The sequence below is a fragment of the Siphateles boraxobius genome, unplaced genomic scaffold (genome assembly GCF_051911475.1).
Source record: "Siphateles boraxobius isolate OS27281-9 unplaced genomic scaffold, OSU_SipBor_1 20, whole genome shotgun sequence".
NCBI lineage: Eukaryota > Metazoa > Chordata > Actinopteri > Cypriniformes > Leuciscidae > Siphateles > Siphateles boraxobius.
Window position 1 is genome coordinate 9,686,501 of NW_027508811.1, and position 23,815 is coordinate 9,710,315.

Genomic DNA, 23,815 nt, shown 5'->3' on the forward strand with positions numbered 1-23,815 from the left:
ATTTGATCAAAATATAGTAAAAAAAAAAAAAAAGTAATACTGTGAAATAATATATAAAAAATTAAATAGCTATTTTCTTTTTAAATATATTTTAAAATGCAATTTATTCCTGTGATGGCGAAGCTGAAGCTTCAGTGTCACATGATCCTTAAGAAACTGAATCAACACTGAACTAACTTCTGCTGAAAATGACTTTATTTTCTTTTAGAGCTGCTGTAAAGCCAAAATGAACTCTGTTTGCATAATTGAATCAATTGCCTGTTATCCCTGTGAAGCTGCTTCGATACAAATCTGTATTGTATAAAGCGTTATATGAATAAAGGTGACCTGACTTGACAGAAATCATTATAATATGCTCATTTGGTGCTCAAGAAGCATTTATTATTATTATTATCAATATTAAATTAATATTTTTTGTGGAAGCCTTGATACTTTTTTTAGGATTCTTTGAGGAATAGCAGCTTCAAAAGAACAGCATTTTTTGAAATATATATATTTTTCTAATTCTAGAATATTAGAAAAAATATACTAAGAAGTATATTGTAATTTTTCTAATTCTGTAAAAGTCTTTGCTGTCACTTTTGATCATTTTAATGCTTCTTTGCTTCATTAAATTTATTAATTTCTAAAAAAAATAATCTTACTCAGTCTGACCCATCAATCTTGAACAGTAGTGTATATATTATATAACCTAATTATACTAAATGTATCGTATGTCATAATATATTAATATCACATTTGCTGTCCTAGAAAAAGTATATACAGACAAAAGTTGGAGTAGGTTTTATCACTGGGTTGCAGTACTCGTTGTGTCCAGTGGCGTCGCTGTGGATGCGTGGGAAGTGTGAGATTATGTTGGTCCTCCACCGTCCCATAATCCATCTGTGCTGTCCACGTCCCCTGACTGATGATCATCGGTTGAGCTGGCACTTTATCCGCGTGAAAAACACAGCGACCCAAAACAAACTCGTACCAGAAACCTGCCTGAACACATGTGGATATAACCCGGCGACCAAGATCTTCCTAATTGCCGTGGATTTAACGCGTATAATCCGGCGTTGTGTCTTTGTTTATGTCATGAAGTTTTGATCCAGCTGGAATCCGGATAGGCTGCTGATTAATGATTATTACTTATATTAAACAAACCAACATAAAACGCTAATCATTATTAATTAGCCGGAGTACATGAAACCCTCGTTCGCACGGATCTGTGCTGTGAAAGTCCCGGGTCGGTGATTTAGGGTTAGCAGCTAGATCCGGTTCGGCTCGTCATGTCATCCTGGCTGGGAGGGTTGGGCTCTGGCCTGGGTCAGAGTCTGGGTCAGGTCGGGGGAAGCTTGTCTTCGTTTACCGGACAGATCTCTAATTTTACCAAAGATATTCTTCTGGAAAGCGCAGAGGAAGTGGGAGGTGAGTTGACAACAGTCATGAAGATCATATCTCTTACCATACAGACTTTTTTGTACAGTCGGACAGGCCTTTTTTAATCAAAGTACGGTATTTATTATGCATTTATATTTAGTGAGCACTACTGTAGGCTAGACGGCTGAATGTGACAGTTTTATGTTGATTAGCTTATTAATACAGTCAGTCCAGAGATGCTTGAGAGTTTATTTCTCTGTAAAATGTCTTAACAGTTAGTTGATTTTGTCTGATTGTTGAGATATGATTGTTTTGTCAGGTTTTTGAAGATGTAATTTTGTTTACATTGGCATCTCCATAGAAATTAAACTTATTAAAGAGAAAGTCCTCTAAGAAATGATCATTGTTTACAGTTTGGTATTCCAAACCTCAATGACTGACTGACTTTTGAGGAACACAAAATGAAATGTTAGGGACCCGCATCTTCCTTTCTATGCATTGAAAGTGAATAGTGACTGAGGCTGTCATTACCTTGTCATTCTCTGCAATTGTCATATGGTGCTACAGTGCACTTATATACTGGGATGAAGTAATTATAGTAGGACAAGAGTAAGAGGTTTGTTTGCATACAGCCGTTGAATCCCTATCAGAGGAGCTGTGGTTGGGTTTAGTCACTTTATCTTAATCCAGAAAGTGCTGGAGTTTTCTTATTACTTCTGTGGTTTCCTCTGTTTTCTCTTGTGAATGAGGACTTAATAATGACGTAGGCCTACTTCGGTGGGTATCTCTGTCTTGTTCCTTGATGTATATCTGCTCTATTAATTATGCAAATTATGCAACATAAAAAATTTACCAACAAAAACTGGTGTCATAACTAAGTAAATATGCCCTTTTTCACCATTGGAGGAGTGAAACGCCACACACAGCACAAACTGAGAACTTTGATCAGCAGCTTCCAGCGAAGCAGACAGACCTTGAGTCAATCTGTTATGTCTAATGCATGCCTGTTAGAACTTTCAAAACAGATTAGGCTATACTAAATAAAGCCTAAAGGTGGTGTGTCCAAAGAGTTTTGTTCACTAACATTAGGTATGATGAAACCATTGAACATCATTTATTAATATAGGTTAATATTAATATACTTTTTGTTCATCCCTGTTCATTCCTAATACATGAATAATCATGTTAATTATTTATTTATTTTCATTAACTTTAAAAGTATTGTTTATTGTTATTTCATGTCATTAACAACGTAGAGAAACTTATTGTAAGGCTGTTACAGATGGTATAGTAGCAGTTCTTTGGCTGGCTGCCTGGAAGTGGCAGGTGTAACACTGGTAGGGGTTTGTCCCATTCCACAACAACAGAGACCACCTACATGCAGTGTGCCCTTGAGCAAGGCAATACTTCTGAGGGATTGTCACTATATAAGTGGACTGTTGTTTGTTGCATTAGATAAAGGCTATATTGAAGTGACTTCATCACTGTTTATGTTAATCAATATAAAGTAGTTATTTAGTAGGTAGGTGCTGTTAATTTATGGTTTTCTAGCTAAAATGATTCTGGATCAAGACCCGTGAGATTCAAACAATGAGCCATGGCCATTGTGTCCTTGAGCCAGGTTTAGCTTTATGATACGTTAAGTGGATTATCTAACTAATAATGGACTTTTAATAAAGTTATTGGTGTTACACACTATGCTACACCACCCCAATTGTGTTTTTAAGACTGTTCTGTCATTTTTTTCTGAGGGTATGAGTTCCTTAATGCTCAAATGTAACAATGTAAGAATTAGTTTCTCAATATTTTATAAAAAGTTAATCTTAGCATTATGTGTGTTAGATTTGGCAGCGTGGTTGAGAGTCAAGAGTATGCTTTGTGTGTAAATGTGTATTGTTTGTCATGTGAACCTGAACTGAACCACATTGAAATAGAGCCTTACTGTTTAAAGCTTGCAAAGGTGCTAACATGCTCTTACCTTTTTTCACTCTTAAGAGTTTTAAATACAGTATATTGTGCTCTTACTTATTGTTATTTACTTAAGAATCCTACATAATCCAGTCTGTATTTATTTCCATTCCAAGTGTACTTGTCGGTTATATACGTGTAATATTCTGCTCTGGCTGTGCAGCTGCTGGGAGGAACTTGATCCTCCATGTCCTCTGGAATGTTTGTATTTAAAGGGACAGTCACCCAACAATTGACAAAACTGTCCATGTGATATTTTTGTAGTGTCTGGGTGGATTTAATGTGTATCTACTCTACACACTTGGCAAAGATTGTTCACCTTTAACCAGTGAGATCTTGTAGTTAGTCAATGTATTTAGTCATCTTCATCTCTTCCTATGACTTGGAAATGTTGGACAGTTTACAGATGAACAGAAGGTCCCATAATATTTAAAAATATTTATTTTCTATTTATGTAAATGGAAAGCATTTGTCAGTCTTACTTGCTGTACAATTGAGCTTTATGTACAGATGTAGGCTCAAAGTTATTTCAGAAACAATGACTTTATCTTCCTTTCTTACAGATGCTGCGGCGTCTGAGCTGCAGGTGTCCAGCTCTAGATTTCAAGAACTGGAGACTTCATATGTAACACAAAAATCTGAGGTGATTAATTTAGCACTCACAAAAAATATTGTCTGCTAAATTATGCTGATATTTCTCTATTCTATCATGAGACAATGTTTTGTGTGCTTTAAAAGGAAGACATTTCTTCTTTAAAGTATGTTGCGTAATGGAGTACAATTGAATAATTACAAGATGAGTCATTTCAAAACATTATGAATGAATGCTAAGATTTGTAAATTAATAATTGTCTTTGTATTTTTTTGTTGTTGTGTGGTTTAGTATGAGCGCTTGCGGAGACTAAACTCTGAGCTTGAGGAGAAGCTAGAGGCAGCAGAGATTCAGATCAAACAGCAGTCATTGGAAAACAGAACCCTCCTGCAACAAAAAGAGGTTTGGGTCAAAACTAACTACACTTATGCTCTATTTTCTGACTTGAACATTTATCTAATATTAGTGCAAAAATGTCTAAAATGAGCAGCTTCAGAGTGGTGAGGAGGAGCATTGATGCATATTAAAATCCTGGACCTTTTTGTACATGTACCTTTGTACCTTTTTGTACTTTTTAAATGCAGTTGAAATTAGTTTTGTATTTAATTTGTATTCTGTATTTAACTTTAAAATGAACAGTTGAACTTTGATAGTTTTATGCGTGTGTTTGCTGTGAAGGTGGAGATCAGTCACCTCAAGGCTCGCCAGAGTTGTCTGCAGGAGGAGGTTCAGAAACTCCAACACTCTTCTCAAGCTGCGACCAGCTCATCCTTCACCGATGCTGCTGTGCTTCCCGTCACTACTTCTGCCACTACCACTACTACTTCTTCCTTTCTGCACCGGTCCTCAGCTGTCCATCAAGGCTTCCATGGCGACGAGGTGGACCTCAGTGATGTCCTGTGGTCACAGCAGGAAATTAACCGTCTTTCCAATGAGGTGCATCGTCTAGAGGCTGATGTGGCCCATTGGAGGAGAGTTGCACAGGTCACTTTTCATTTTTACCTCAGATACAGTTTAACAAATATGTCATTGTATAGCTATCGAACTAGAATTTTTTCTTTTAATTTACCAGGCATCAAAGCTGCCAGGAGTTGATGGGAATGGAGACCAGGGTGAAGTTCTGAAAATGCAAAGAACGATCAAGGTGAAAAATCTTTTGAACTGTAACATAGAGTAGGAGCTTTGCTGTTGGTCAGCTCTCGGAATCAGGTTCTGTTTTAAACCTAATTCACGACCCAAACAGGAGCTGAGAGAAGGAATGGCACGGGAGGTGGATGAGCACCAGCACGAACTGGCAGCTTTGCAGGATGCCCAGAGACAGAAAATGGCTGAAATCTCAAAACGGCACAGGCAGGAGTTGGCAGAGTATGAGGAGAGAATCGAGGAGCTCGAGGAGCAGCTTCAGAGTGGTGAGGGGGAGCATTGATGCATATTAAAATTAGTTCTAATATATTATAAACTTTTTTTACTTTTTAAATGCAGTTGAAATTAGTTTTGTTTTTAATTTGTATTTGGTATTTAACTTTAAAATGAACAGTTGAGCTTTGAGTACAATGCTGTTTATCTCCCTCTTCCCCAGATGGTGGAAGTGTTGTCAAATCAACCACAGTGCAGGATTCCGCCAAACTTCAAGAGCTGCAATCGACCATTCAGTCTTTACAGGAGGAGGCGGAGCTTCAGCGCAAACAGTACAGAGACCTAATGGTCAGATTGGAGGAGGCAGAGCATCAAAAAGCCCAGATAAAGCAGGAGAAGGAGGAGGCTACCGCAGAAAATACAGAATTGTTGCAAAATTACAGTCGCCTTCAGAAGTCTGTAAATGAACTCCAGGATCGAGTCCAGGAGCAGGAGGGGAAGTCAATGCTTAAAGCCCAGCAAGACAATGAGATACAAACCCTGAAAAAAGCTCTGGCAGGTATAGAGAAGCCCAGAAATTGTGTATGATCATTATGACTCTATGTTCATCATATCACATCATATATTATTCTTGAATGGGAAATTCATAAACTGCTCTCTATTTACTGTTATATTTTATTTTTAGGTGCAGAGAAAGAGATGGCTAGATTGAAGAGTCTCACTGAGGTAAATATGCTGAAAACCTTCCTCTGCACAGTTTAGAAGGTTGTGGCCCAACAATATTTAGAATTTTTTATTCATGCTTAGGATTTAAAGGGGTCATCAGAGTCCCAGTTTCCACAAGTTGGTATGATTCTTTAGGGTCTTCATGTAAAGTTTGAAATATACTTTGGTTAAAATTCCTCAATGGTTGTGTAAAACAACACCCTTTTTACCTCCTCAAAAACAGCTCTGTTCACAGTGACCCGTTTTGGTGTATGTCTCTTTAAATGATAATGAGCAACTGCTGACGCCACCCCTCTCTTTCGTGGGGCGTGTCGACACAAGACACATAAAGTACTGCCTTGGCAGACAGTATACAAATGGCTGAGGGCGGAAATATGCTAATATGGGGCAGTCCGTCAGAGGTCGTGGGCGCAGCATAAGCAATATGACATCATCCTATTGGAAAATCCAAACGGCTTGATTATTGAGTGTTTAGGCTTTTTTGAGGATAAAAAAAAGGAGTGAATGGATTTTTTCCATTGTATTGTGGTTGTGTCCACATACTGCAAAGACACATTTATATGCATACACCATATAAAAGTGAATTTTGCATCCAATGACCCCTTTAAGTATAACACAATTGATTTAAATGTTCAAAATTTTGTCAAAGTATTTGGGCACTTTGTGGTTGCCATATGAAATGCACCTGGGCTTTTTCTTCAAATGGCACGAGAGTCCTAATACTTTTTACATTTTTTTTTTATTACTTCCATTTAATTCAGAGCGTTCCCATAGAAGAAGTGGAACATGCTGACATTCTGGAGCTCAACACCATCATTGATACCCTCAGGACAGAGAAGGAACAGATGGAGAGAGAAAAGGTTTGATATGTTAACAAAGTTATGGCAAACAATAATGCAATTTATTTCTTGTATTTAATCAGAAGTTGCAGTATCTGTCAAATCACAAAATCTTTGCAAGATAAGGTGAACAATACTTCAGTGGCCTTTTGAAAGGACACTAGTGTGTTATCATGCATAGGGTAATATGTGCTTATCAGACAAGCTAGTTTCATACAATTTTTATTTTTAGCTTGCGTTAGCTGAGAGACTGACCCTGGCCGAGGAGAGACACAGGACTGGAGATTCAAAGAGTGCTGTAGAACTGTCACAGGAAGTTTCAGACCTAAAGAGCCAGCTAGACAGACGGGACAAAGCACTAAAGCAAGCCCATCTTGATATAGAGACACTCAGTGCTGAACTGGAAGAACTGGACAAGCAGAACCAGGAGGCCACACAGGTATTCTTTTTAAGCCAATGTTCCATGGTTATAAGACATAAAAAACAATGATTGGATCTGTTAAATGTGATTCAAATTTAAGTTAATATACTGCATACTTACTCTATTTTCCTTCTCCAGCATCTTATTGCAGTGAAGGACCAGCTGTCCATGCAGAAAACACAGGCTGAGGCAGAAGAAGCCCGTCTTAAGTCAGATCTTAGCTCCTCTCATGACCAGAGACGGACTCTTCAACTGGAGCTGGAAGCCCATGGAGAGAAGCTAAGTCAAAGTGCCTTCTCCTTGAATGAACTGCACATGACAAAGCAGCAACTGGAAACCACACTAAAGGAGTTGAGGGAAAAGTTGTGCAAGTCACAGGATCTGGGCAGAGAACTGCGGCAGGAGTCCTCCGACCTCAAGAGGGCACTTCAGGAGAGAGAGACAGAACTTATTGCACTTCGTGAGGAGTTAAGTCATTCTGGAGATCACGGGAATGAGTTTGAGGGACACAGGAAGATACTTGAGGCAAGGGATAAAGAGATTCAGGACTTAAGAACAGAGTTAGCCGAAATGAAGACTTCCTTCGAAAGGTCTGCTTCAGAAGACTTTGAATTGAAAATTGAAAATAGGAAGTTGAAAGAAGAGAGCACTCAGGCTTTGGACAAGATAGACTGTTTGGAAAGGCAGATCCAAAATGGTCAAGCCTCTCTAAGCAGGATGTCCCTGGAGAAAGATACCCGTATTGAAGCCTCGAAACTTGAGAAAAGCCAGTTAGAGTCTGAGTTGGGTCAATCTGAGAAGCGACTATCAGATCAGGCCAAACAGTATCAACAAACCATCGATGAACTGACCAGAGCACGCTCTATGGATGCTTCTGCACTGCAGACCGAACACGAGCGAATGGTGAAACTGAATCAGGAGAAAGATCTCACGATTGCAGAGCTCAGGCGTGAGATAGAGCAGATGGTCTCTGACCACAAAGACACCAGCGAAATGTTGGACATCACTGTGGCAGGTCAAAATCAACTCACAGAGCTTCTGCAGGAGAAGGACGCCTTTGCCGAATCCTTGAAAGCTCAAGCTGTGGAAGTGCAAAAGGAATTAGAGGGCAGTGTCTTGAGAGTAACTCAAGAGTGTGCCTCTCTGAGAAGGTTAGTGGAGGAGAAGGACAAACAGCTTGGAGCCATGAAAGAAGATAACAGCCATCTGAAAGAAGAGATTGACCGTGTGAGGGACCAGCAAAGCAGACCGCAGTTATTGTCAGAGCCTCGGACACTGGACATCATCACAGAGCTTGAGGCAGAGGTGACCCAGCTCAAAGCTGCCAGAGATCAGCTCGAAGAAGAGGTCCAAGCTCTGAGGACGGTATCAGAGGAGCAGCAGGCCTCAACGCTGCAGTCCCAGCGTTCTCTACAGGTGCTACAGAGTGAAATAGAGCAAGCACGGTCAAGACATGAACAAAGCTCTCTCAATTATGAAAGACTCATCAGTGCTAAGGATGAGGAGATTGTACTGCTTCAGTCTGAATTGGAGGGCCTAAGCACACAAGGACAGAGTCAAATACAGTCCGTAGAAATCCTACAGGAGGACAAAACCCAGTCATTGAATGGTGAAAATGGTAACGAGAAACACGACCTTTCAAAAGTAGAGATTGAGAAACTAGTGAAAGGGATCAGGGAGAAAGAGACTGAGATTAACCAGCTAAATGAGAAAAATCTCTCTCTAACCAAGCAGCTTGACCAACTTGTGGTCGCTCAAAATGAGCTGGGAAAACTGTCACAAATGGTCCTTCAAAAAGATCTAGAAATCCAGGCGCTGCACGCTCGAGTGTCTGGTGGCCATGGTCAAGATGTGGTGTTCCTGCAGCAGCAACTGCAAGCATATGCGGTGGAACGTGAACAGGTGATGGCCGTGTTCAACGAGAAAACTAGAGAGAACAGCCAACTGCGCTCTGATTACCATCGAATTATGGACATTGTTGCAGCAAAGGAAGCAGCCTTGTTGAAGCTCCAGCAAGAAAACCAGCGGCTCTCCACCATGAGCGACCCTTCAGGCAGTCAAGAGATGTTTCGAGAGACAATTCAGAACCTCTCCCGCATTATCCGAGAGAAGGATATCGAGATTGACGCCTTGACTCAAAAATGTCAAACCCTGGTCTCTGTCCTTCAGACAACTGGCGTCAGCGATTCCATGAGCGGTGGCTCAGGAGGCGTTAGCAGCAACCAGTTTGAGGAGCTCCTACAAGAACGTGACACCCTCAAACAACAAGTGAAGAAGATGGAAGAGTGGAAACAGCAGGTGATCACGACGGTGAGGAACATGCAGCATGAATCTGCTCAGTTGCAAGAGGAGCTCCTCAAGCTTCAGGGGCAGGTTTCTGCCGACAGCGACTGCAGCTCAAAGCTCTCGGTGGATTACACCAGACTTATTCAGAGCTATGAGCAGAAAGAGAAAAAGCTGGGATTGTTGAATCAAGAGCTGGCACAGGTGCAGCAGACCATCAGCCAGCTGAGCAGCACCAAAGACGTGCTGCTTGGGAAGCTAGGCAGTGTCAAGCAATCTCCAGAAGTTTCTGCTATGATTGCTACCCAGGCTTTTGCTCCTCCAAACCTGAAGGACGCAGCACTACCAGGCCAAGATGAGAGTGTACATCAGGAGTTGCAGTCAATGCAGAGAATATTAACAGAGAAGGAAAGTATGATAAGAACTCTGCAGGAAAACAATCATCGCTTGTCAAATTCTGCATCTCTGTCTGAAAGTGAGCAGAGAAGCCATGCAGAGGAGCTCAAGCATGCCAGAGAGAAGCAAGAATCGCTACACCGCTCCCTCAGAGAGAAAGATCTACTCATTAAGACCAAGGGAGACCAGCTCAGTCAGGTGACTTACACTTCTGATTTGTTAATTGGTTGGTAGGGAAAGCTGTAAGATGTGCAGTACCTTAGATAGAGGGTATCTATCATTTTCTTTCCCTGTACACTCTAGGTGAGTGAAAATTTACGTAACCGTGAGAATGACAACGAGGTCTTGAAGCAGGCTGTGACGAACCTCAAAGAGCGTGCACTGATCCTGGAACTCGATGTGAAGAAATTAAAGGAGGAGAATGAAGCGATAGCAGCAAAAGCTCGCGAGAAAGAGACAGAGTTCCGTGCCCTGCAGGAGACCAACATGCAGGTGTCACTGTTGCTTCGGGAGCGAGAGTTTCAGTTCAGTGCTGTGAATGAAAAGGCCACTGCCTTGGAGAAGATGCTAAAAGATAAAGAGCAGGTTTGTTTATTTGTGTGTGCTGTTAAAATATCTTATCCTATCTTAAGTTGACTCTTTTCCCTCCAGCGTTTTTAAGTTGCTAGCCACCGCTAGCGTTTATGATCATTTTCACAAATATTTCATGGCCCCCAGAATATTTTGTTGTATGAATAAAGAACAGACCCTCTGCTTTTAAACAAAAAAAAATCTTGTTTTAGTCTAGCTTTATGCATTCTTTTTTTATCACCACTTGAATGTGGGTGTTTCATTTGAAAAAAAAGCAACATTTTGAGCAAAAAGCTGAGAAATTTGCATTTTTGTCAAAGATCAAAGACGAGTCTGTATTCAGAATGATGATCAAAACGTAGATGGAGTAGATTGAGTCCATCAACACCCCCAAAGCTTGCACAGTCCTGTAGCCCATCCTGGGTCGACTTTCCATTCGGTAACATTAGGCAGTTTTGATTTATATGCTGTTTAATGTTGATCACATTATTTTACATATGCATATGATATCGATTGTTTCGGCATCTTCTTTGCATGTGTTTTGATCAGGAGATTCAGTATTCTTTCAGAAGATGTGTAATAGCGGCCCCTATTGTATAACAGTGGAAACATGGAAAGCCAGAAAATTCCATCAATAGCATGGAAAGAGTTAACATACAGAGATGGCTGTATAGTTTCATAACTATGATTATTTTAGAAATTCCATTTTGGTTCAGAAATTACATCATTTAATGTTTACTTTAAAAAAGATTGTCCGATTTTGAAGCTTATTTAAAGTGTTCAACATTGATAAATTTTACTTGAGCAAATATTAGAATGATTTCTGAATGATCATGTTAACCTAAAGACTAGAGTAAAAACTGCTGTAAATTCACAAGAATACATTACATTTTAAAATATATTAAAATTTACACACCCCAGTCTTTTGAATGGTAGTAACTTTTTAATTTAATTTAATTTATTTAAATTCTCATGTTCACCCACCCCCCCAAAATAAACTACAGTGGAAACAATGCACTTTCATAATGTTAATGCCAATGAAGGCATACAACTTTTGCTCTGGTTTTATGTGTGTTGTGAAGGTAATCTGTTCTGCCTTAACTGTAGGGTAAATCTGGTGAGCTGAACCAACTGTTGAATGAAATTCGGTCCATGCAGGACAAGGCAGTATTGTTTCAGCAGGAAAGAGATCAAGTGATGATGGCCCTCAAACAGAAACAAATGGAGACGTCTGCTCTGCAGAGTGAGGTAACAAAGACCAAGATTACCCATCATTACTGTGCTTTATTGCCTTACTGAAGTACTGATAATATGAACTGTTACCATCTCCCAATTATTTTTAATAGCTATTGCATCCATTATAAATATATTAATACAAGGGTTTGAGGAATTATTGTACTCCCATGTTCTTTCTGTGTAGCTGCAACATATGCGTGATAAGGAGCAGCGCCTGAAGCAGGAGGTGGAGCGTTTGCGCAATCACCTGTTAGAGATTGAGGATTCGTACACACGTGAAGCTTTGGGAGCTGAGGATAGAGAGGGAGACCTGAAACGCAGAGTGACACTCCTAGAAGAGCGGCTGGCATCTTCCTCTAACGCCGTGGAGAGCGCAAGGTGGGAGTAAAAGGGTTTTTGTCTGTTGGAAAGACTGTATGGTCCTAACCAGAGTTTGCTGTCAACACACTCCCTCGCTTTTGCTTTCACACCAATTCATACCAACTAGAGCAATCATGATTTTTTTGTTGTTGTTTCAAATAGAGGTCACGAATCTCCTATGACTCTGAACAAAACAACCAAATAAAATAGCATGTAATTTACCAGAGGTTCTAACAAAATGTTATTTGCTGCAGTCTAAAATGTTTAAAAATGTTTAAATACTGTATGCCTGCAGCCCATTTTTTTAATGTACCTATTGTATTGTTTAAGGCCTCACCAATGTCTCTATGTGTGCATGTATGTAGTCAGCAAGCAAGCCTGCAGGTGGAGTCTCTTCAGGAGCAGCTAAATGGTGCTGTCAGACAAAGAGATGAAGCACTAATTCAGCTCCGTTCCACTCAGGATCAGGTCAACCAGTATGCAGTGTCACTATCTAACCTGCAGATGGTGCTAGAACAGTTTCAACAAGGCAAGAGTGTACATTATTTTTTGCTATTCCATTTTTGGTATAATTAATGAAGCAGTTTTTCTTGTATGGAATGTTGACCATTAAAGCAATTACAAATGTTGATTAGAGTCTACATTTTCAGATTTTTTTCTTTCCTTTTTTGAAGTGTTTGAATTAAGAGAGGAATCTGCAATTAGTCTTCAATCCTGAACCAAGTTGACATCTGTATCTCTCTTTACAGAAGAAAAAGCCATGTACTCAGCAGAACTGGAAAAATACAAGAGAGAGAAAGAAGAGTGGAGAAATAAAGCTGAAAATCTTGGGGATCAGGCTGCCGCTCTGCAAGTCAGTTCAAACCTCTGTTATTTCTGCACTCTGCTTGACACAAGTATTTATATCATTGCTCAATGTCTGTGTGTGTAATCTTAGATAAACCTGGATGAAGCGAACGCAGCTCTCGAATCTGCCTCCCGTCTCACTGATCAGCTGGACCTCAAAGAGGAACAGATAGAAGATCTGAAGAAACAAGGTGAGACAGTATGTCATTAACTGAATGACTGTTGAAATCAGTGCTGGAGAACTTTCTTTAAAAATCATCTCAGCATTTCACCTCATTGTGTAACTAGGGCAGTGCTTCTCAACCTTTTCACTTGAAGGCCCCAGTTGTCCGACAATATTTAAAGCCTATTTAAAGGTATTTTACACTTAAAGCCTTGTTTTAAGATCGTTTCCGATGAAATAGAACGGTTAAGATTGAAATTTGGACAAATGCTGCTGTCCCGAGAATTTTAGGTGTCTGTGTTAGCACCCCCTACCTCCACAATGGTTTCATATGGGCACTGGAAGAATCATTTATAAAACGCATTCAACTTTAGTTTACAAAGACGTGAAACTCACAGAGTGGTCTGGGGTGTTCACTGATATGCTCACACAAAAATCGCTGCAAAAGATGCTTTTGCAAAAAGGCAGCCTTAATTTTTATTGCATTTCATTTTGTTACCTTCATGATCCTGTGCTGTACAGCTCTAATAATATAATATCTATCACACCAGACACAACCCCATAAAATGTTGAGACGTAGGGCCCTATCTTGCACCCGGCGCAAATGACTTTGTACACTGAGGTATGTATCATTCCTATTTTGCACCCGCGCAAAGCAGACTTTTCCCTCCATAGACACACGTCGGTTAACTAAGAAATACACTTGCGCTCCCCGGGGCGGTTCAGCGCAAAGAGGAGGAGTGTTCCGGTGCAAACTTTCCCTCATGCTATTTTGCTGTTCTATAAAACAATTGCGCCACTGACCAGAAAAAACCTAGTCTAAAGTCAGTGGCGCGTTGCGCGTACATTCAGATGCTATTTTAAGCGCGCATGCTTGGCCATAATACAGAGTGTGAACAACGCGCATACACTGTAGATGATTCTCTCATCTACACAGATGCATTTAACTTTTTGCAAATGATACATTATTATAAGGAAAAATATTAAAACACGAGGGAAATCATTGTTGTGTCCATGACGATGGGGAAAATAAGCATAAAAGCTTACACATTTACCCAAATTATTATATGCATGTTTAACCGAAGCTAATTTGGGTGGGTTTGTCCCATCCCCAATGTCACTTCTCTTTCTTTTACAGCCCTGACGAGAACATCGATCTCCTCGGCTGTGAACCGATTCTGAAGCGCGCCTGGTAAATGCGCCGTTATAATAGTATTGCGCCATGGAACAAGCGCACCTCGTTCATCATGCTCTTAAAGGGAATGTGATATAAAGCTCTTATTGGTTTGTTTCCCGTTACGCCCAAACCACACCTATGAATAATGAAGCTACTTCACACCAACCCCTTTTAGATTTGCGCCAGGTGCAAGAGGCATTTATCCCGCCAGGAAAATAGCAACAGCACCCGGATCCGCCCACAAAGTTACTTGCGCTTTGACACTTGCGTTTCAGATCGTTAATAGCAAAAAGACTTGTCTCAACCTCAGTCACCACAAAACTCATGACACATGATCTGAGATTAGGTTCGTAGCACTGTAAACCATTTTTCTGAGGAGTCTTGTGAATGTCAACAGGACTAGTAACATCAGGAACCATTAAATTATGTTTGACTCTTTGAGACTGTGCTTTATCTAGTGGTTTACGTTCGATTAATAGCTGTGCAGACACTAAGAAACACACGTGTGCGTTTGTGAGAGAGATGCCAGGTCTGTAGATGGTATAGATGTTTAGCATTCCTTCGCATCTCCTTTCTGTCAGAGAGACAATTTATGGCATGTCAGTAGCCAAAGTGTATAGACAAAGATTCTCTTTTTCCATCCACCCTGCCTTTCTATCTCAGCCATCCCTTTCTTCTCTGTTCGTATCAAGCCCCAAATCAACAATACAGGGCAGTCGGTCTAAGAGGGAGAGGAAGGTGAGGGATGAGCGCTGGGATTTTTACTGCATCTGTCAAAGAACGACTGAGGAGAACATAGACAGAATGATCGAGAACGGCTAATTTTTGCTCAGCAAAGCACAAGTGCAGCCGACAGACATTCCAGGGTGTTAAGCGCAGACAGGAACTCTCTGACCCACTCTTATCGCTGAGTTCATGTGGTCTCAGGAGGTAAAGTCTCAGAGGAAAAGAGTTCTCAAGAGCTGAACCGCCAAACCTTCTGGACCAGTGAAGGGTATTGGTGATAATGGCATTCAGAGTATGTCATACTCGCACACGTCCTTGTCATTACTCCATGAGAAATTGCCATACACATTTAACCTCATACCACTGTTATTGCTGTTTATGTTAAGGTGATCACACACATAGTTATTAGTTCTATGCAAACACTTGTTCTCTACTGTTTGCATTAATGGATAACAAAGTCATACCCCCTTCTGCTGAAAGCTCTGTCTGTATCTCACAAATACAGTGTCCAAAATTAACTCTCGCCAAGTGCAAGTAAAATTGACTTTGGATAGAAATAAAAGACTTACTTGCTGGTGGCTTGTAACTTTAGTATAGTACTTGTAACTAAAGGAACTTAATAGTGGTGTAATTAATTTTGACTTTAATGTTTTTGAAAGAAGGCTCTTATGCTTTCCAAGGCTGCAATTATTTGATCAAAATGACAATAAAGACAGCAATATTGTGAAATGTTTAATAACTGTTTAACTGTTTTTTTTATTGTATATACACTGCCGTTCAAAAGTTTTTGGGTCGGTAAGATTTTTAATGTTTTTAAAAGAATTCTCTTCTGCTCACCAAGGCTGCATTTATTTGATTTAAAATACAAAACAAACCCAGTAATATTGTGAAATATTATTTCAATGTCAAACAGCTGTTTTTATGTGAATATATAGTGAAGTGTAATTTATTCCTGTGATCAAAGCTGAATTTTCAGCATCATTACTCCAGTCTTCAGTGTCACATGATCCTTCAGAAATCATTCTAATATGGTGATTTGATGCTCAAGAAACATTTCTCATTATCAATTTTGAAAACAGTTGTGTACCATTTTTATTTCAGGATTCTTTGATGAATAGAAAGTTCAAAAGAACAGCATTTATCTGAAATAGAATCTTTTGTAACATTAAACACTACCGTTAAAAAATTTGTGGACAGTAAGAATCTTTATTAAATTTTTTGGGGGTAATAAATTAAATAAATTAATACTTTTATTCATCAAGGAGGGATTAAATTGATCAAAAGTGACAGTAAAGACATCTATAATGTTATAAAAGATTCTATTTTAAATAAATGTTGTTCTTTTTATCTTTCTGTTCATCAAAGAATCCTAAAAAAAATGGTACTCAACTGTTTTCAACATTGATAATAATCATAAATGTTTCTTGAGCATCAAATCACCATATTAGAATGATTTCTGAAGGATCATGTGACACTGAAGACTGGAGTAATGATGCTGAAAATTCAGCTTTGATCATAGGAATAAATTACACTTTACTATATATTCACATAGAAAAAAGCTGTTTTACATTGAAATAATATTTCCCAGTGTTACTGGGTTAGTTTTGTACTTTTAATGAAATAAATACAGTATTGGTGAACATAAGTGACTTCTTTTAAAAACATTAAAAATCTTACCGACCCCAAACTTTTGAACGGCAGTGTATATATATATATTTTAAAATTTAATTTATTCCTGTGATGGCAAAGCAAAACAGTCATTACTCCAGTATATAGTAAAAACTATTAATTTCGTGTTGTTGTTTTTTTTACTGACCCTAAAGCCCTTTTGAACTTAAAACATGAAAACACAATCTTGTGTGTGTAAAATTCAATTATTTTAACTAAAAAAATCACTTGTATGTGAAAAGAAAATGAACCCTACACACACACTTAGACGAAGCCATATCTGCTAGAAGCCAGACATTAGCAAAGTAAATTATTTCTTTATTAAGGTGTTGGTTTTATGAATTAGCCATAACTCATGACACAAACTGACCGCAATGAAGGATAAAATAACACATAACACTCAAACCTGTGCATGTGTCTGTTTTGCAGTGGATGTGAGACAGGATATGTTGGAAGAGGCTCAGAGGAAACTGATGAACCTCCTGAACACCACCGAAGGCAAAGTGGATAAGTGAGTCCAAAACACAGTCTGCATTGGAAACATATTTCATATATATTTAGATCCAAATATTTTCAAAAGGCTGTTCCTGTGAAACATCATCTAACATCATTAATTGCTGACACAGGGTTCTGATGAAGAATCTTTACATGGGCTATTTTCATACCCCCCGAAACAAGCGCTCTGAGGTGCTGAGGCTTATGGGTAATGTGCTTGGGTTGGACCGAGATGAGGTGGGCGAGGTATGTCAGCGCTCTCTGCTTCTCATCATGTACATTTCTTTTTATCCTCCCTTTTGCATTCATTTTTTTATGTATTTGTCTTCACAAATGCAAATGTGCACGTGCCTTTGGATTCACATTCAGTGAATATTGTTATGTCCAATTTTTCAAAGAGGAGGAGCAGCCTCCTTCACTTTTTTTCATTTCCTCCTTTCTATCTTACCCTTGTTGTAAAATTCCTTTGACTTTTCATCAGTCTCAAATGTGGCTCTGCTCCAGACCTCATCTCACCTCTGAAACTTGATGGTTAAACAAGTGTGTATTTAATATTTGACCTCCTAACTCCTGATGTTCGGTTCTCCGCCCAGCCTTTTTTTTCTTCAATTCTCTCATGTTTGATGTCAGCATTGAGGATGTTTATCAGATGTTAAAAAGATTTTTCCACTCATCTTACCCTCATGTTTAATTTGGCGCAAGCCTCGAGCTGCCCACGCTGGTCTTGTTGAAAAAGGTTCTTGTTTTGAGTTCTTTGAAGGATAACTTAAAGTTGCGTTTAGTCTTCGTTGGTAATCAGGGTATAGAGACTTCTGCTTTTCCAGCCTGTGCTATATGACATGTCAGCATCCCCGAAAACCCTGCACGCATATGTCCACATTCATTTGGCAGACTTATAATAGGGCTGATTTGTTTTCTGTTCGAATATCTGTTTTTCCGTTTTGATCCTGGTGGGGCTGAATTTCTCAATAACTAGGACCGATAAGTTCTGATGATAAAGCAGGATGTGGCTTAATTTGTTTTCTTGGAAAAGCCATAATCTTTTAGCCACCATCCTCAAAGGGTCAAAATCCGTATGGAATTTTTTCTGTTGCAGTGAATTACGTTGCGATTGTTCACAACCCTTTTCACTTCCATAATGTGTCATATTTCTGAGTAAAACTGGATATTGAGTGAGGGGGGAAATGGGAATTGGGAATTAAAAGGATAGTTCACCCAAAAATGAATACAAAAAATAAAAAAAGAGTAACACTTTCCAATGTATGTGTATGACGTAGGAGTAGCGTAAGCTTTGACGCCTCTCGCGGTAAAAACAAAAAGGGCTGGGCAACCGCGTTTGTCATTACGTTGTGTGTCAAGTTCAAGCCAAGGGTTACTCTTTTGGCGTAAGATGACTTGCATACTGCTGTCCGGTGGAAGCTAGTTATTTTAGTCGATAAAGTTTTAAAAATGGATATTTTTCATACACAAACGCATCGCTTCACTTAAGAAGACCTTTATTAACCCGCCAGAGCCGTTTCAAGCACTTTTATCATGGATGGATGTGCTTTGATGGACTTCCAAAAAATATACCCATTGACTCCTATTATAAAGCTTGGAAAAGCCAGGACATTTTTTTTTATTATAACTCCGATAGTATTTGTCTGGAAGATGAATTTCCTATACACCTAGGATGGCTTCAAGGTGAGTAAATCATGGGCTAATTTTCATTTTTGGGTGAACTATCCCTTTAATTGGACTGTTCCATACCAGAATGGAATCAGACTGAATATGATTTTGCTGAAACAATACAATTTTTTAGTATCATTGATATAATGAATTATTCATATTTCACTTGTGAGATAATTAGTGGTAATTAATTATAAATATTTGAATCGGTTAATATAATTAATTTGATGTAGCAGAATTAATATTACAATCAATTAACCTGTTCATTCAGTGAACACTGTATTAATCATCTATCAACTCTCAGAAAGGATATTTTTTGTGGCAACAGAAAAATAACTTTCTTTCTTTCTTTTGTGCTACTCAAGAGCATGTACCTGTAATCGCATCGTTAAAGCGATTTGCAAGCAGTGACCACAGAATCAATACTCGCATGAATGTGCACAAAAGTTTGATTTAACTACATCACAAATACATAACTAGTCTAAACAAACACATACACACAATCACGCATACATGGGTAAATGGAGAGTGAAAGTAAATGAATGAAAGCTATGGAAAGGAGTCAGTTAACCATGTTATACAAGCTTATGCTAAACATCTGTTTAGTGAGTTAAATGTACGATATACTTGCCAATGCCTTAGCTGTTGAACGAGCGCCCGGAAGCAGTCTCAGGAGAAAGTCTGGATGGTTTAGTAGTTCGATGATGATGAAGTTGCAATCAAGTTCTTCCGGGTTGAATGAAGAAATGACAAACTTGCGATGTTAGCCTGACTCTGTCGTTGTCGGGAGAGAGGAAAGTTATGACATGGCTTTATGTGATGATACCCTTTTCATTCATTTGTTTAAGTAATATACTGAGTAAGCAATAGTAGATGAACAGACAGTAGGCAGAAATCAGGAGTTGCAGAGGAAGAAAGGGAGAGACTGCCTGGGAGACGGACAAATACTGAATTAGATGACGGGCCCATGCCAGTCCTGCACCTAACCCATTTCCTTACCCACAATCCCATAGAAGTAGGCTGGGGTCTGGCAGGAGAAACTCCAACTATTCAGTAAGTCGTGAGCAGAATTACCTAACAGCCCCAAGAGGTGTGTGTGTGTGTGTCACACAGTCCACTTTCCATTTTAACCCATATTTTCTTTCTCCACTCCTCCCTACACCTTCACATTTTTTATGCTACACTTCAAGTTTCCACTCAAGACCTCTTTGTTTACAGCTCTAAAGGCTAAAAATATTCCCGGTCTGCCTCTTTTCTTTTTTGGGGGGATAAAGTCTGATTCAGTGGTTTTATTTAAAAGATAGCATTCATTTGCTCTAGTCTGAGTGCTCTGAGGACAGTTTTTTTTCTGTATCAGTATTTCTCTGAACTTTGTACAGTTATCTCGTTTAAATGAGAGGGGAAAAATACAACTCTCTGAAACACCACCAAAGACGGCACACACATAAACACTCCCTCTGACTAACTGACTTATGACATCTCTTTTTGCAGTTGTTACAAGAAGAGGGCAAGAGTGGGATGACTGGATGGGTTTCGAGTTGGCTGGGAGGCAGAGCCGTTCAAAGTGTACCCAACACCCCCCAAAGGCCTACACACGCACAAACCCTTAATTCGGTGGGCATACATGTTAATGCATGCACACATACATTATTACACAAGTGCATCTTCCACTTACACTAGTGTCTGTGTTTAAAGTCCTTCTCTGAGATGTTCGTGAAGTTCCTGGAAGTAGAGTCTACTCCTGCACTTCCTGCCCCTAAACTGCCTGTTTATGACATCAAGCCCCTAAGTGCGCCCCCACCTGGCCGGAGTACTGCTAACACACCTGCATCAGGTATAACGTCTCATAAAAATAGGGATGTGCGATACATTGGTACCATATCGGTTATTTCTTTAATTTCTTTTTATTGGTACTGGCTTATGTGTGAGTATTTTTTAAGGGATTGGTATCAGCCGATATTGGATATTTAAATCTGCATGTGAATTTCCCCTATTTTTACGTTTAAAGGTCATTTTTAAAGATTTGAGCAAGTTTACTTGCGTAACACTGTTAATGTTTAGTTTTTCTTTTTAATTTATTCAGGCAAAATAGTGTATACCATTTGTCAGTTATCAGCTATAACATGAATATCTATCAATGAATATCCTATTCACACTAAGGAGGATAACTATAAAGTTTTAATAATCATAATTCCACGAGAATAGGGAAATTCACACCACAGCTATAACAATATCGACACAGAGGAACAATATCGTTAAAAATGCTTTCAGAATGATTTTCTTTTCCTTCTGATGAACGATAGAAACTTTGACATCCAATCAAAATCCACTCAACTTTAAAGAGCATGAGCATTTAAAGCGACAGACAGCTACAGCATGCACTTAGGCTACGTCTACATTAATCCGGATACATTTGAAAACGGCGTTTTCATTTAAAAACTCTCCGTCCACGCTAAAAACGCTATATTCACCTTACTGCACATGCGTGAAACCACACAAAAGCTCACTGAGATAATACAGACAGAAAAAATAAATAATAAGGTTATCACGTGATTCTCCTGGCAGGGTAATTTTATTAAGCAAAATATCTCACAATTACTGATGCATCCAGGTTGCACTCAGTCACCATATGTTTGTTCTGAAACGCAACTGCTCTCATGTTTTGCCACAGGAAATGTGAGCAAATTTTCTGTCATCTTTGCAGGACTGTGATATGAAGAGTGTGCAAAGTAATATATTTTAGGAACAGTGTGAAAGTGAATAGCACATAACAGGCACAATACCGGTATAAACATGAATATCTATTGGTACAATATGCGTCACATGACTAAACGATGTCATCGGTTTTAAATAACTCAGTTTTGACAGTCCACAATACAACGCGAAAACACTTTGAAAAGCGTTTTCATTAATAAAAACGGCGTCTCAGTGTGGACGGAAGGCCAAAACAGAGAGAAAAAGTAACGGTTTTCTAAAAAAAAAAAAAAAAAACTAATACGGTTTTCAAACGAAACCGTATTAGTGTGGACAAGGCCTTCGTGTAAAGCGTTAACGTTATAGTTATCATTCTTTCTATCACTTCTAACGCTGCTCATGTTCTTTCAGGTGTTTCAGCCCCAGGTAAGCGCACTGGGGATTCAAACCCTTTCCTGGCGCCCCGCTCTGCTGCCGTACCCCTTCTCAGTCCCGCAGGTACAGGCAGCACTGCAGGAGCTGGGGGACACCTGCTTATGAAGCCCATCTCAAACGCCCTGCCAACGTTCACACCTGTACCTGTGTCAGCTGAGTCCAGCGGTGGGGCTGTGCTGAAAGATTTACTCAAGCAGTGATTGTCCACCTGTACTGCCACTCAGAGCACTTTAGCTTATCAGGACACTACGTTCCAGCAGATGGAACAGAAACTGGGCCATGTCACGGATTCAAATATTTGCTAAAATGGCTGATTGCGATTAGAATGAAAAAGATAAAGCATCTAAGGGCTGCCCGTTTAAGTTTGACAGAATTAAATTCAGTTTTGAAACTGAGGAAGATTACATTATTGAATATTCTTGTGACATTCTCCCAATATTTATTTAATTTCCTGCAAACATTCAGTCTCTCATTTTTTGACAAAGACAGGTGTTTAATTTATTTCTAGTGTGTTGAGGGAATCTCTGATGCTGTCTGGCATCCACTACACAAACGGATTTATTAAACCTTTTCCACTTCTGCAAAAACGCTACCTACACTTTCAAAATCCTCCCATTTTGAGTGCTATGAATGGTTGGCCGTTTGGTGTGGCAGGTACAATAACAGTTAATCAAGAAGTGACATTTGATCTTGGATATAGACTGCTGCACAGGCTCCCATGCAGTAAGTACAAGTGTGCAGTTATGTTATTTATTTGTACATCGATCATCATCATATTTTTCACTGCTTATGCAGTGGGGATAAGCTAAAATGTATCTGCAATATTCAGATTTCTTTCTAAGGTAGAAAGATAGATTATGTATATACAATGTGGAAAAAAATATTGCACACATAATGGAAGTATAAGAAGGAACGTGAGGATTGAAGTGTAAAAATGAACTGTACATTTAAAGATTGGTGTTAATAGATTTAAACAGCGGACCCCTAATTCAGTGGGTTCAAACCGAATATTTCTTTGAGGCCTAATATAAAGTGGATTTTTTTTAATAGAGAAAATGGCCTTAGTAAATCTCTTTTTGGTTACTATATCTTTCATAACAGTTAGGTGCACTTGATTATGTAGATTTAGGATACATTTATACGTTTGGCGCTGGTGTTTATTTAAAATTGATCAATCTTTTTGAAGTTTTGAAAGATGGCTCATGAAAGTGATATTCAACAACAGTGTTTCTCTTTTCTGCAGAATAAACTCTTCTCTACATATATTTGCATTTTTCTGTTTTCACTAATGTTTTTTTATTTTTTTTGAGTGCTTGGCTCAAGTGCATTTTTCGATGTTAAGTTGTTATGGTTCCATTCTAATAATTGGTGTTTTTCTTTAGAAATACATCTCATGATAACTATGCAAAAGGAACTCTAGCTGTTTGGTACTAAATTAGTAAATCATCTAATCCTGAAATTGTATTTCCATATATTCTACAAGACTTACAGGGGTTTGTTGATCTTTTGCGTCTGTTTTTTTTCTTTTTTTTTCTCTCCTGCAGACTATGTAATCGCAAGGCTGTAATTTAAAAGTCCTTATGGAGGCAGTGGTGTAGAGCATTATCAGACCAGATTAACCTCAAAAGGGAATGTCCGTCTTTCCCAATATGTCTCCAGGGAAAACCCTGTCTGGAATTCCAATTGTAGTGTAACCGCGTCTAATACAACTGTCTGTTCTCTGTAATCTGGTGCGTAGATACTTGGAACATTTAACCAGTTTAAATCTATATCGAAATTGACATCCAGTTGTGGATATATAGTAGTGGCCAAAAGTGATGTCTGGAAGGGATAT

General features: G+C 39.0%; 1 protein-coding gene across 1 annotated transcript; it reads left to right on the forward strand.

The window, feature by feature from the left end:
- Positions 1–873: 873 nt before the first annotated feature.
- On the forward strand, positions 874–23,244 carry trip11 (thyroid hormone receptor interactor 11). Its single transcript, XM_077236639.1, has 22 exons — positions 874–1,410; positions 3,894–3,973; positions 4,214–4,324; positions 4,601–4,906; positions 4,995–5,066; positions 5,166–5,331; positions 5,502–5,837; positions 5,964–6,004; positions 6,766–6,864; positions 7,076–7,282; positions 7,403–10,141; positions 10,247–10,528; positions 11,621–11,761; positions 11,934–12,127; positions 12,475–12,638; positions 12,859–12,962; positions 13,047–13,146; positions 17,119–17,200; positions 17,316–17,430; positions 20,344–20,466; positions 20,548–20,686; positions 21,958–23,244. The coding sequence occupies exons 1-22, from the start codon at positions 1,272–1,274 to the stop codon at positions 22,179–22,181; spliced, it is 5,964 nt and encodes a 1,987-aa protein (XP_077092754.1). The 5' UTR covers positions 874–1,271; the 3' UTR covers positions 22,182–23,244.
- Positions 23,245–23,815: the final 571 nt, after the last annotated feature.